This window comes from Manis pentadactyla, chromosome 6 (assembly GCF_030020395.1).
Source record: "Manis pentadactyla isolate mManPen7 chromosome 6, mManPen7.hap1, whole genome shotgun sequence".
Lineage (NCBI taxonomy): Eukaryota > Metazoa > Chordata > Mammalia > Pholidota > Manidae > Manis > Manis pentadactyla.
Genome location: NC_080024.1, coordinates 109963322 through 109976298, shown reverse-complemented (window position 1 = coordinate 109976298; position 12977 = coordinate 109963322). Strand labels below are relative to the sequence as shown.

Genomic DNA, 12977 nt, shown 5'->3' with positions numbered 1-12977 from the left:
CATGAGCTCTGTTCTTCTCTCCAGGTGTATGCAGTCTGGCGCAGCCACCTTTCCTGTTGCTCTTTCAGGATTAGTTATATTAATTATATTTTCGTATTACATGCGGTTTTAGGGGGAAGCCTCTATCTTACCTCTCACACCGCCGTCTTTAATCCTAGATCTTGTTTCTTTATCCATTCTGCCGCCCTGTATCTTTTTTCTTTTTTTTGGTATCATTAATCTACAATTACGTGAGGAACATTGTTTACTAGACTCCCTCCATCACCAAGTCTCCCCCACATACCCCATTACAGTAACTGTCCATCAGCGTAGTAAGATGTTGTAAAATCACTGCTTGTCTTCTCTGTGTTGTACAGCCCTTCCTGTGGGCCCCTGCCGCATTATACATGCCAATCATAATGAACCCTTTCTTCCCCTTCCCCCCCATATCCCTCCCTTCCAACCCATCCTCCCCAGTCCCTTTCCCTTTGGTAACTGTTAGTCCATTCTTGGGTTCTGTGAGTCTGCTGCTGTGTTTTTCCTTCAGTTTTTTTCTTTGTTCTTATACTTCACGTATGAGTGAAATAATCTGGTATTTGTCTTTCTCCGCCTGGCTTATTTCACTGAGCATAATACTCTAGTTCCATCCATGTTGTTGCAAATGGTAGGATTTGTTTTCTTCTTATGGCTGAATGATATTCCATTTGTGTATATGTACCACATCTTCTTTATCCATTCATCTACTGATGGACACGTAGGTTGCTTCCATTTCTTGGCTATTATAAATAGTGCTGCGATAAACAAGGGTGCCTATGTCTTTTTCTGGGCTGCTGCATTCTTAGGGTAAATTCCTAGGAGTGGGATTCCTGGGTCAAATGGTATTTCTATTTTGAGTTTTTTGAGGAACTTCCATACTGCTTGCCATAATGGTTGAACTAATTTACATTCCCACCAGCAGTGTAGGAGGGTTCCACTTTCTCCACAACCTCACCAACATTTGTTGTTGTTTGTCTTTTGGATGGTGGCGATCCTTACTGGTGTGAGGTGATATCTCATTGTGGTTTTAATTTGCATTTCTCTGATGATTAGCGATGTGGAGCATCTTTTCATGTGTCTGTTGATCATCTGAATTTCTTCTTTGGAAAACTGTGTGTTCAGCTCCTCTGACCATTTTTTGATTGGATTATTTGCTTTCTGTTTGTTGAGGTGGATATATTTTGGATGTCAACTGTTTATCGGTTCTGTCATTTATGAATATATTCTCCCATACTGTAGGATGCCTTTTTGTTCTATTGGTGGTGTCCTTTGCTGTACAGAAGCTTTTCAGCTTGATATAGTCCCACTTGTTCATTTTTGCTTTTGTTTCCTTTGCCGGGGAGATATGTTCTTGATGAAGTCACTCACGTTTATGTCCAAGAGATTTTTGCCTATGTTTTTTTCTAGGAGTTTTATGGTTTCATGACTTACATTCAGGTCTTTGATCCATTTTGAATTTACTTTTGTGTATGGGGTTAGACAGTGATCCAGTTTCATTCTCTTACATGTAGCTGTCCAGTTTTGCCAACATCAGCTGTTGAAGAGACTGTCATTTCCCCATTGCATGTCCATGGCTCCTTTATCGTATATTAATAGACCAAGTATGTTTGGATTAAATCTGGACTCTCTGTTCTGTTCCACTGGTCTGTGGGTCTATTCTTGTGCCAGTACCAAATTTTCTTAATTACTGTGGCTTTGTAGTAGAACTTGATGTTGGGGAGCAAGATTCCCCCTGCTTTGTTCTTCCTTCTCAGGATTGCTTTGGCTATTTGGAGTATTTTGTGGTTCCATATGAATTTTAAAACTGTTTGTTCCAGTTCATTGAAGAATGCTTTTGGTATTTTGATAGGGATTGCATTGAATCTGTAGATTGCTTTAGGCAGGATGACCATTTTGACAATATTAATTTTTCCTAGCCAAGAGCATGGGATGAGTTTCCATTTGTTAGTGTCCTCTTTAATTTCTCTTAAGAGTATCATGTAGTTTTCAGGTTGCAGGTCTTTCACTTCCTTGGTTAGGTTTATTCCTAGGTATTTTATTCTTTTTGATGCAATTGTGAATGGAATTGTTTTCCTGATTTCTCTTTCTGCTAGTTCATTGTTAGTGTATAGGAAAGCAACAAATTTCTGTGTATTAATTTTGTATCCTGCAACTTTGCTGAATTCAGATATTTTTTCTAGTAGTTTTGGCATGGAGTCTTTAGGGATTTTTATGAACAATATTATGTCATCTGCAAATAGTGACAGCCCCCTATATCTTTTGATTGGTCCATTCAGTCCATTTACATTTAAGGTAGTTATTGATAAGTATGTACTTGCTGTAATTTTATTAATTGTTTTATGTTTCCTTTTATAGTTCTCTGTGTTCCTTTCTTCCTCATGCTCTTCTCATGTTACTTGATGGTTTTCCTTAATGATGTGATTATATTTCTTTTCTTAAATGTTTTGTGTATCTATTACAGTGTTTATGTTTGTGTTTACCTCAAAGTTTATAGTTTTCTAACTATGTAAGAGTCTAAAGTTGATGGTTGCTCTGTTTTGAACACAATGTAAAAGTAATTCGTTTGCATTCTTCTCCATCCTCTACACTTATTTTATTAGATGTCATAATCTGCATTTTTGTGTACTCCTTCACTGATTTTTGTGTATAGTTTATTTTATTACCTTTCGTTTTTCACTTCATACTGCTCAGTAAACAGTTGATCTCCTACCTATCCTGTGGGCTTTCTTTTTTTTTTTTAATTAAGTTATCATTGATACCCCCTCTTATGAAGGTTTCACATGATAAATATTGTGGTTACTGCATTCACCCATATTATCACATCCCCCGCATACCCCATTGAAGTCACTGTCCATCAGTATAGTAAGATGCCACAGAGTCACTGCTTGTCTTCTCTGTGCTACACTGTCTTCCCCATGACCCTCCACATACCATGTGTATTAATCATAATGCCCCTCAATCCCCTTCTCCCTCCCTCTCCTCCCACCCTCCCTGTGCTCTGCCCTTTGGTAACCACTAGTCCCTTCTTGGAGTCTGTGAGTCTGCTGCTGTTTTGTTCCTTCAGTTTTGCTTCCTTGTTACACTCAACAAATGAGCAAAATTATTTGGTAGTTGTCTTTCTCTGCCTATTTCAATCAGCATAATACCCTCTAGCTCCATCCATGTTGTTGCAAATAGTAGTATTTGTTTTCTTCTTATGGCTATATAGTATTCCATTGTGTATATGTTCCACATCTTCTTTATCTGTTCATTTACTGATTGACACTTAGGTTGCTTCCATATCTTTGCTATTGTAAATAGTGCTGCAGTAAACTTCTTGTGGGTTTATTTTCACTAATGAAAAATATTTAGGCCTGTGAAGATTTCTGTCTACAGAAGTCCCTTTGACATACCCCATAAGGCCAGTTTAGTGGTGGTGAATTCTTTTAACTTATCGGGGAAACTTTTAATCCCTCTTTCAATACTCAATGATAACCTTGCTCAGTAGAAGACTCTTGGTTGTAGGTTCTTTTTCAGTACATTAAATATTTCATGCCATTCCATTCCAACCTGTAAAGTTTTTGCTGAGAAATCTGCTGATAGCCTTATGGGATTTCCCTTATAGGTAGCTGTCAGCTCTCTCTTGCTGCTTTTAATACTCTTTCTTTATCTTTAATCTTTGCTATTTAAATTACTATATGTCTTGGTGTCATCTTCTTGGGATTTCTTTTGTTAGGGGCTCTCTTTGTTTCCAGTACCTGGGTATCTGTTTCTTTACCTAGATTGGGAAAGTTTTTAGCAATTATTTCTTCAAAAAGATTTTCTACCCCTTGTCTCTTTGTTCTTCTGGTACCCGTATTATTCAAATATTTTTTCTTTGGAGTTGTCAGATCCTCTCATGTTTACAGATTGTTTTTTGCACTGTTCCTCAGCTTCATTGTGTTCCTGTTCTCTAATTTCCATCTCATTGACTGTCTCCTTTACTTGCAGCAATCTATTATTCATTCCTTCCATTGTATTTTTCATTTCAGTTATTGTGTTCTTCAGCTATGAGTGGCTCTTTTTCGCACTTTCTTTTTGTTGAAGTTCTCTCTGAGATCATCAATATTTTTTCCCTGTTCAGTGAACATCTTTGTGACTCTTACTTTTAAATCTTTATCAAGAAGATTGGTAATCTCCATTTCATTTAGCCCTTTTTCTTGTGTCTTATCCTTTTCTTCTGTTTGGAACTTATTTCTCTGCCTTCTCCTTCTGTCTGGGTTTCTGTGTCTCTCTTCCTTTGTATTAGAGCCACTATGCCTCCTGGTCTAGAGAGTAATAGCTATATGAAGAAGGAGTCCTGAGGTACCCAAAAACTCAAGACTCTTTGCTCACTGGTGCCTGATTATCTTCTGTAGTAGAGCCTCAGTTGCTGTTGCTGAGCTATGGGCTGGGCCACCTTTTTGCCTGTCTGTAGGCAGTCGCTGATCTCTGTCAGCAGTGAATGTCAGCTCACCTCAGTGGGCTCTTTGTGAGCCTAGCAACTGCACTTCTGCTGGGATCCTTCTGGGAGGGTTGGGTGTGGAGGCTGCACAGGTGAGAGCACTGCAAGGTGAGCTGCCAGCAAGGGGAATGTTTGGGGCTGGCTCCCACTAGCACCAGTTGGCCTGAGGGAGGGCTGGGGAAGCAACTTCTACCTGTACTTTCTTCTCCAGAGAGACCTCCCTCCATCCCCGACCCTTGTGGCAAATCTTCCTGCTGCTAGTAAATCTTTAAAACTTTTGCCTTTGTCTTGGGTCTCAGTGGGACTGGCAGGGCATGCCTGTCCTCCACAAGTAAGAGGGGTCTCAGCCTCTCAGCTCCAACTCTTCCTGGTTTCTAGCCCCATTTATCACGAAAGCCCAATGCAATGTGGACTCATGGTCCCAGAGCAGATCTCCAGAGCCAAGTGTGCAGGATTCCTGGGTGCATCTCCTCCCTGCTCCTTTCCTTTTCCTCCCACTTGTGGGCTAGGATGAGGGAAGAGCTTGCACCCTGATCAGTTGTGGCTCTGCCACTTAACCCTTATCTGTGTGGCCTTTCCTTCATCATCAGTGTATATGATATGGTCTGTTCTGCAGTCTTCAAGTCATTTTCAGGGTTAGTTGTATTTGCTATAGTTGCTTCCTTGATGTGTATGTGGAAGGAAGTTTCCACCTTGCTTTCCTATTCCACTGTCTTTTTCCCAATCCCATTCCGGTTTCTTTCTTTTCCACAGAATTATTGTTAACAAGTTTGAGGTTATCCTTTCCATGCATTTTTATTACCATACATACACAATGAACATTTACTTATATATTAGCCTTTTTTTAAAAAAAATCAAATCATTCCATCTTTATCTATAGTTCTGCAACCTACCATTTTTTTAATGTCTTACAAACATTTCTATCAGTATATATATATATATATATATATATATATATATATACACTTTATTCATTTTTATAACTGCGTAATATTGTATAGATTCATGGGTAATACTTTAGTGAACACTTTTGTAGAAATATTTTTGTGTATAATTACAGAAGGATTTCAGTAGACTAGAAACTGTTAAATCAAAGGGGATGACTATTTAAAAATTTTTAATACAGGTAAATGGCCATCCAAAAAATATTTTTAATCAGTTCACACTACCATCAAGAGTGTATGATGGAGCCCTTTTCTTCACATGTTTACTAAAAGGATATTATCGGTTTGATTAATAACATTCTAACAAATGAGAGAAAGATCTGATTGTAGTTTGGATATTCTTATTCAGCATTGACAGTGAATATTTCTTCTTGTGAATGTTATAAACTTACATGTTTCTGTGAATTGCCAGATCTAGTACTTTACCTATTTTTCTTATAATTTGACAGTATAATTAATACATAAGAGCCTTTCATTTGGTGTAGATTTTAATTTTCTATGAAATACGTACAGGTTTTTACTCAGTGGCTGTATTTGAATTTTCATAAGTGTTGTTTATTGTACTGAGGTTTAAATTTTTTATTCAATCATATCAGTTTATATTTTCATTTATGGGTTCTTTGATATTTTATTTAAGAAGGTTTTCTCTCCCCCTATCATAAAACTATACCTTTCTATATTTTGCATTTTCCAAATTTTGATTTCGTTTTGCTTTTAGATGTAGCCTAGTTAGAGTACACCTGGAATTTGTTTCTCTATTTGGTTGAGTAGCAAAAAGGGTTATACACAGGATTTGCTTTAAAGAATGAGACTTAAAATGTACAGCATCCTTTCTAGATAGTATCTGATAGATACTATAAGAAATCAAAACAATGTATTTTATGTAGTAATTCTACCTCAGGAATTTTAGAAGTTATCTTAAACATTTAGTTATAGTGCATTAAGACTTAGTTTTAAGAAAATGTATTGCAACACTATTTCTCATACTTAAAAATTACAAATAATCTAAATTCCCCATTTTAGGAGCTTGTTTAAATAAATTATGGTTAATTCAGTGTAATACTATGCTGTAGAAAATATAATGTCATGGGGAATTATTTTCACTGTAGAAGAAGCAGGTTAAATAACTCCTCAGTTTTTTCTTAATTATAAATATGAGAGGGAGGGAAGTCAGTAGGATTTATGCAAGATTTTCTAAATTATTATACCTGGGTGGTAGAATTTTTCTCTCTTGAACATGTAACTTTTATTGCACAAGTGACTAAAATGATAAATTAATTTCAGTTAAAGTAAATATTAAGTCTGTAAAAGATTATATCGCCAGATGAAAGCCCTTAAAACATAGGGGTTTTGCTTACTGTAAGACCCTAATGAGCTTATTAGTATTTTCCCTTCTTTTTCCGTAATCAAATGATTATTATAAATTATAGCAAGTTTATATTTATTGGATAAGCTTAAATTGTTAGTAGTTCAGTCAAGTAATTTAGCTCCAATGGAAATAATCCTACCATGAATGAAACTTCAGTAAAATCGATGGTGTTTTTAGATACATACTTCCAGCAGCTTGTTTGTCACTCCTTTTTCCTTCTGTGCTATGTATATGTGTAATCAATATGTCACAGATAGCTGTGCATATAAAAAAACATATATTCTATTAATACAAGTTAATTATATGTTAATATTCCAACTTTAGGTTGGACACCACTGCATGAAGCTTGCAATGTTGGATATTATGATGTTGCTAAGATACTTATAGCAGCTGGAGCAGATGTTAACACACAAGGATTAGATGATGACACTCCACTCCATGATTCTGCTAGTAGTGGGCACAGAGATGTAAGTATGATAAAAAATCAATAATATACATTTTCAAAATAAACTCAACCCATTTCACTTTTTAGTCATACCATCTTATGTCGTATTTCATTCGTAGCCTGATCAGCTCATTAATATTTTATTTTCCCTTTTTTTTAACTTACTGCTAATTCCTATTATAGTCAGATTTAGCATTATCTTTACAAAAAATCTGTTTTATTTGGTAATTAAACAGGTTGGCAAACATTTAAAGGCCATTCTGTTGTCAGATAACTGGGTGTAGTGTAGAATAAAAATTTTACAGTGTCATGCTGTCTTTTTTTGTTTGACTTGTTAATATTTAATGATCATTCTATATATAACGTCTATTCCTGCATTTTAGCTGACGTTATTTAACATATTTATAATTGATTTATATATTGAATATATTTTTAATAGTATACTTAATATGTTCAGATGGCATAAGTGTATAATAATTAATAAAAATATAATCAAACATGATTATGTTTGCTTACAAATTAATGGCATCTTCATGTTTAATTTGTTTTGATGTAATACTACAAACCATGCTAGGTTTTAAATGCTATTTGCATTTTCAATGTCTGGCATTTGATATCAAAGGTAAATCAGTCTTTGTTATAATGAAGCTCATGTTCAAGTATGTTTAATGCTTAATTCCACTGTAACCTATTCACAAGCAAAAGCATATTCACAAGCAAAAGCATATCAGCACTATTAGTAGTAGTTCTGAAGTGGGATTTTGTTTTTCAAAAAAAAATTTTTTTTTTACTTATCATTTTTATCAAGGAATACTTGCACAAGGTTTAGAAAGTTGAAAAGTACTGTTCAGGTTATAAAGATAACTGCAGATTCCCTCACATCTCTGCTCACTTCCCAGTACCTTTAGCCAAAATCAACTGTTGTAGGTATTTATTCTAGTACTTACCTCTGTAACAAGATGAAAACTGTTTGTTTTGCTTTTTAATTTTTAGTCATTATTTATTGACCTCCTGCAAAGAATTTTTTTAAATGATTGCTGCTCAGAAACTCACAACATTTTGTAATTGTATTTTGGACTTTTTAAATTTTTGTTTATTACCTGGATTAATAGATTGCCTTGTTCTTTGTTATTTAGTTTTCCATACATCTGTTCTTATTCTTCCCTACTATCTCTGATATAACTCTAAAAATGCCTCTAATTAAGGCCAAACACGTTGGTCAGTTTACTATTTTTGAGAACCCCTCTGGGATTTTGCATATCCTTATATACAAGATACCTTACATCCTTCTCTAACCAGGACTCTTTAAATCTGTAGCATAGATGCTATCATGGCCTATCCCTACCATTAATTCCATGTGGAATTCTCACAGTCTTTCCATGAGATTTCCTGTTTCTGGGTGCCCATTTTAACTCTCTGAGGATATTAATTAAATGATTTGTTCTGCTTCCTGCATGGTCATAGATTTCCCCAAGATCCTTCATGTTATTGCTCTATTGGATTTATTTTTCAAGTTAGAGATCTTCTTCATATTTAAATGAAGATCTAAAAAGCCTGCTTGATAAGATGTGTGATGTATAGAGCTTGCTGACTGGTAGGCGTCTCTGGACAGTGTCTAGAGGACAAGAATGCTGTTTTGTTTGAAGTCTCCTAAATGTTAATATTTGTAGGTTCTTCCCTTGGAACAGGTAGTCTCTCCAGAAATACCCTACTGTCCTGTCTGGATGGCATAAGATTGTTTTCCAGCCTTCTAGAAGCCAAGCAGGGGAAGAGTTTTTATATGACAGTGGTGAGGGGAAACTATGAACTCATTCTGTCTGAGAAAACTTTTATTTAATCCTCCTGATTTAAGTACTTTAAAACTGTTCTCCACTGTGCTGATATGTAAACCCAGAAAGTTATTCTTATTTTGAGAATAAACTCTTTTCTCCAAAGATGGAGAAGGTGTATTCAACTGGCTGTGAGGGTTGGAGAAAGGAATTATAGTCATTTTAATTATTACTTCTCTGGTACCTCTCAAAGGCCTGCAAAGTTTGATCAGTTACATGACCACCATATGCCAGGGCAGTTAGTACTCCATCTCATGGTCAGCCAGCATGTAATACAGCCGCAAAATCCTGTTTTAGAGTTTTTAGAGTTTGCTTCTAGGACCACTCTCAATAGCATCTGCTGTAGTTGGGTACCTTAGGATTCTGAGACAGAAATTTGCAGGTGATTGCAGAGGCAAGAGGAGGAGCAACATGTTTTAGGAACAATACCTGTAATGATGTGACAGCAGCAGGATAAGACAAAGTGAGAAGCTGAACTGTGGAGCAGCTGCAACAAAGGCCTTCAGCCAAGCTCAAAGGGAGTTCTTGATACTAGGATGCCCTTCCAAGGTGTTCTAAATTGAGGTAAGAGGGCTAGGGTTTTGTGCCCCCACATGGGGCACAGTTATTAGACGCAAGCTGCTGACAGCAAGGAGGCATAACCCTTAAGTGAAGCTACTACCTTTGGCCATGGCAGGGCCTGGTGAGGAGCTCAGCTGTAAATTGTAAGCAAGCAATACTCAGAAATTGGGGAAGTGTGTATCTTGGTCCAGAAGAGGGGATCTGAGCAATGCACTACATCCACTATACACTTAAAGCTTCTGCATTATACTCTTACCTGTTCCTGTTGATCAGTTTGCAGATGCCTCTCAGCTCCAATCCACAGTGTAGGTTGGTGCATAGAAACACACAACATTTCCCTGCTTCTAGTAAACATGCAGATCTTTTTCCATGACCACTCTCCCTCCTTGCTTTGATACCAGCAGGAAATCCAATCAACCTTTCACACAAGTTTCTCCAGGAACAGTCAAACCCTGGTCTGTGTGAACCCCAAACTCTAGACACTTAGGTACAGGTTTATTTTCATGGTGACCTCAAGCTCAAGTACCCCTCTGTTGATGTAAGGTTAGGAAATTTCCTTAAAAAAATTACCTCATACGTTGTTTTTCTGTTGAATAGACTAGTGATAGTGGTAGAAGTAAAGGATCTACAAAATATTTGAATATCCTTTATCAAGTCTGGCAACATATGCAGCATTTCTCTTTAAATTGGATGAACACTCTGTCTTGACTGCCATCACATTTAATATCTTTCTATATTCTGCATTCCATGAAGCCTGTAATTTCTCTGTTTGAAGCTCTCTGCCATAAATAACATTTTCTTTGAAGAATATTTCAATAATATGCATGGAAGTGTACACAGTTCTTTTATGCCTTTATTGTAAATGAAGATAAAATTGCCCATTAATCTAAACATGTGGAATTACTGAAATTTTTCATACTTAGATTTAGTGATGTAATGTCACATAAATTATTTTTTTATCTGAGGTTCTTGTACCTTTTCATTTTCAGGTGCTTGCATTTGTCTATCTTTTTTGAGTCAATAGACTCCAGTGAATTTTTCCCAAAGTCAAATAACTTAATGTGAAGAATCAGGTGACAATAATGGATTTTAGATTCTGCAGTAAAAAATGTACTGAGCATTCCCATGACAGTATAGTGACGGGTGTGAAGCTAAATATTATGAATAACTTGTCCTTCATGATCATTTATTTTGTGTTATTTTGTGGACTACATTGTATTACCTTCTCATGGCAATATTTGTGTGTTTTCGCTATGAAATAAGATGTGTTCTAAATACTTTGTATGAATTTATTCTTTTACTCATCACAATAAGAGAAGAACCTTCCAGTGTTTCTTGTTAATGCTCTATGACCTATTACATTCTAACACCCTCAGTCTCTCCCAGAGTATGGAGAAGCAATGACACAAGAGGTCCCGCTCTTCCAAGATACTGCTGGCATATACTCTAAATTAGTATGAGTCCAAATTAAGGAGCTAACAGGGATAAAAAATGTCAGTGTCTTTATAAAATAAAAATGAGATAATTTTTCATTAATCTGAAAGAGTTGTTAATCAATACACCGTCTCTGCTCTCTAGTGAATAAGATAGAGCATGCTTTGTAATATGCTAGATTGTGCTAGATTGGATTTGATATCATCTCATACCTTTCTGCTGGAAAATCCTTTTTTTCTTTCTCTTTAACAGCAAACATTCTCTGCCCTCATTTCTTTTTGACACACAACAAAAATTTTAATGTCAAGTTGCCTGTCTTTTAAAAGACATTTTACTTTAGTTGAGGAAAAAATGGAATTTGGAGCAGAAGATATGAATTCAGTTTTGGTTACCAACTTTGTCATTGTGAACAAGTTATTTCTTTCCTTTGAACCTCCATTTCCTCATCTTTAAGTTATGTACCTTTCTAAAGTGGACATTGTGAAGAAAAAAAGAGACACTGTGCATGTAAATGCATCTTGACATCTATAATGTTATAGAAATGTTAGTTGTAAAAGATTAAAGGGCTACCTTTATAATGCTGTATTTTAAACATGCTCAAGTATTTTAGAAACCAAAAATGCTATTTTGCGTAGTTACATTTTTCTGTAAGGTATTCTTTTTGAAGAAAATTTTAGCCTATAAATGTTATTTTTCCTAACTGGTCCTTACTTACCACCAGACAAGATTGCATATACCTATACGATAGCACTTGGTACATTATTTTTTACTGACATACGTGTCTTGTCTCCTGCAGTGTACTGTGAGTACCGTATATACAGACTTTTTGTATTATTTTGTGCTAGTGACATATATTGCGCATGGATGCATGTGGAGGTACATGGATGGATGAGTGAATAAGACTGAGTATAGGCAGAATGCTAAAGACTTAATCCAGAAGGCATGAAAATATATAGGGTTCATTTCCCTTTCCACTGAATTTATCAGAAACTGATTTATTTTCTGGTGTTATATTTTAAATACTGTACTTCTTGCCCCCCCCCCTTTAAAACACTATTGACAGTTTATCAAAGGTGAATACTTTTCTTTCAAATATGATATAAAAAGATTTCCTGGTTTCTAAATGTAATATTAAAGAATTGTGCCTTGTAAGATGTGTTTCTGTGAATACAAGTCTCTAAATATGCACATAGCTGCAGAATATTTCCAGAAGCTGACCTTTGAGCTCATATACTTACAGGGACTTAAACAGTATTTCCAGTCTCTTTCCAGAGGGAGCCTGGCATGCAGTTTGCAAGAGACCTTTTCTTTTCCTCCTACCAACGTGCCTAGGATAGTAGGAGTCACAATTCAGAGCTATTGAGAGCTATTTTCTCCTTGTTCTTTTACTTGTGCCTAAGGAGGAGGAGGGAAATGAGTAACACCAAAAACTCATTTGTATATATCTGTACCTTCTATTATGAGTCTCTACCAAAGAATTGCCTTTCTTCCACTAATTTATGCTCATGAAACTTCAGCCATCCGTAAAACATTTCTAAGGTGGGAGAAGCAGAAGAATAGCTATTCCATAGCCTGTTCTAAATGATTTAGAGTAAGACAGAATTAACATATTTAACATAGTTCTTAGTAAGCTATGAACCTGATCTTTGGTCTGCCTTTTGCAAGTGTATGTGTACTTAATGGTATACATATTTTTCTTCTTCTTTTCTTTTTTAATTGATACACAGCAGTATATTAGTTTCAGTTTTACAACATAGTGGTTCAACCGTTGTCCATATTATTAAATCCTCACCCCCACTAGTACAGCTAGTATTTGTCAACACAGGAGGATGTTATAGAATCATTGGCTATATTCTCCATGCTGTACTACTATCCCCATGACCATCTTACTTTATGATTGAGAATTTCCATGCCCCTT

At 35.9% G+C, this 12977-nt stretch overlaps 1 protein-coding gene across 3 annotated transcripts in view; it reads left to right on the top strand.

Moving 5' to 3' along the window:
* The window catches only part of ANKRD12 (ankyrin repeat domain 12), a 182495-nt gene that overhangs the window by 123488 nt on the left and 46030 nt on the right, over nt 1-12977 (top strand). For all 3 annotated transcript variants that reach the window (XM_036880673.2, XM_057504041.1, XM_036880672.2), the window contains one exon: nt 7115-7257. In XM_036880673.2, the coding sequence (XP_036736568.2) occupies nt 7115-7257 (143 nt within the window). The remainder of the gene's footprint in view (nt 1-7114; nt 7258-12977) is intronic.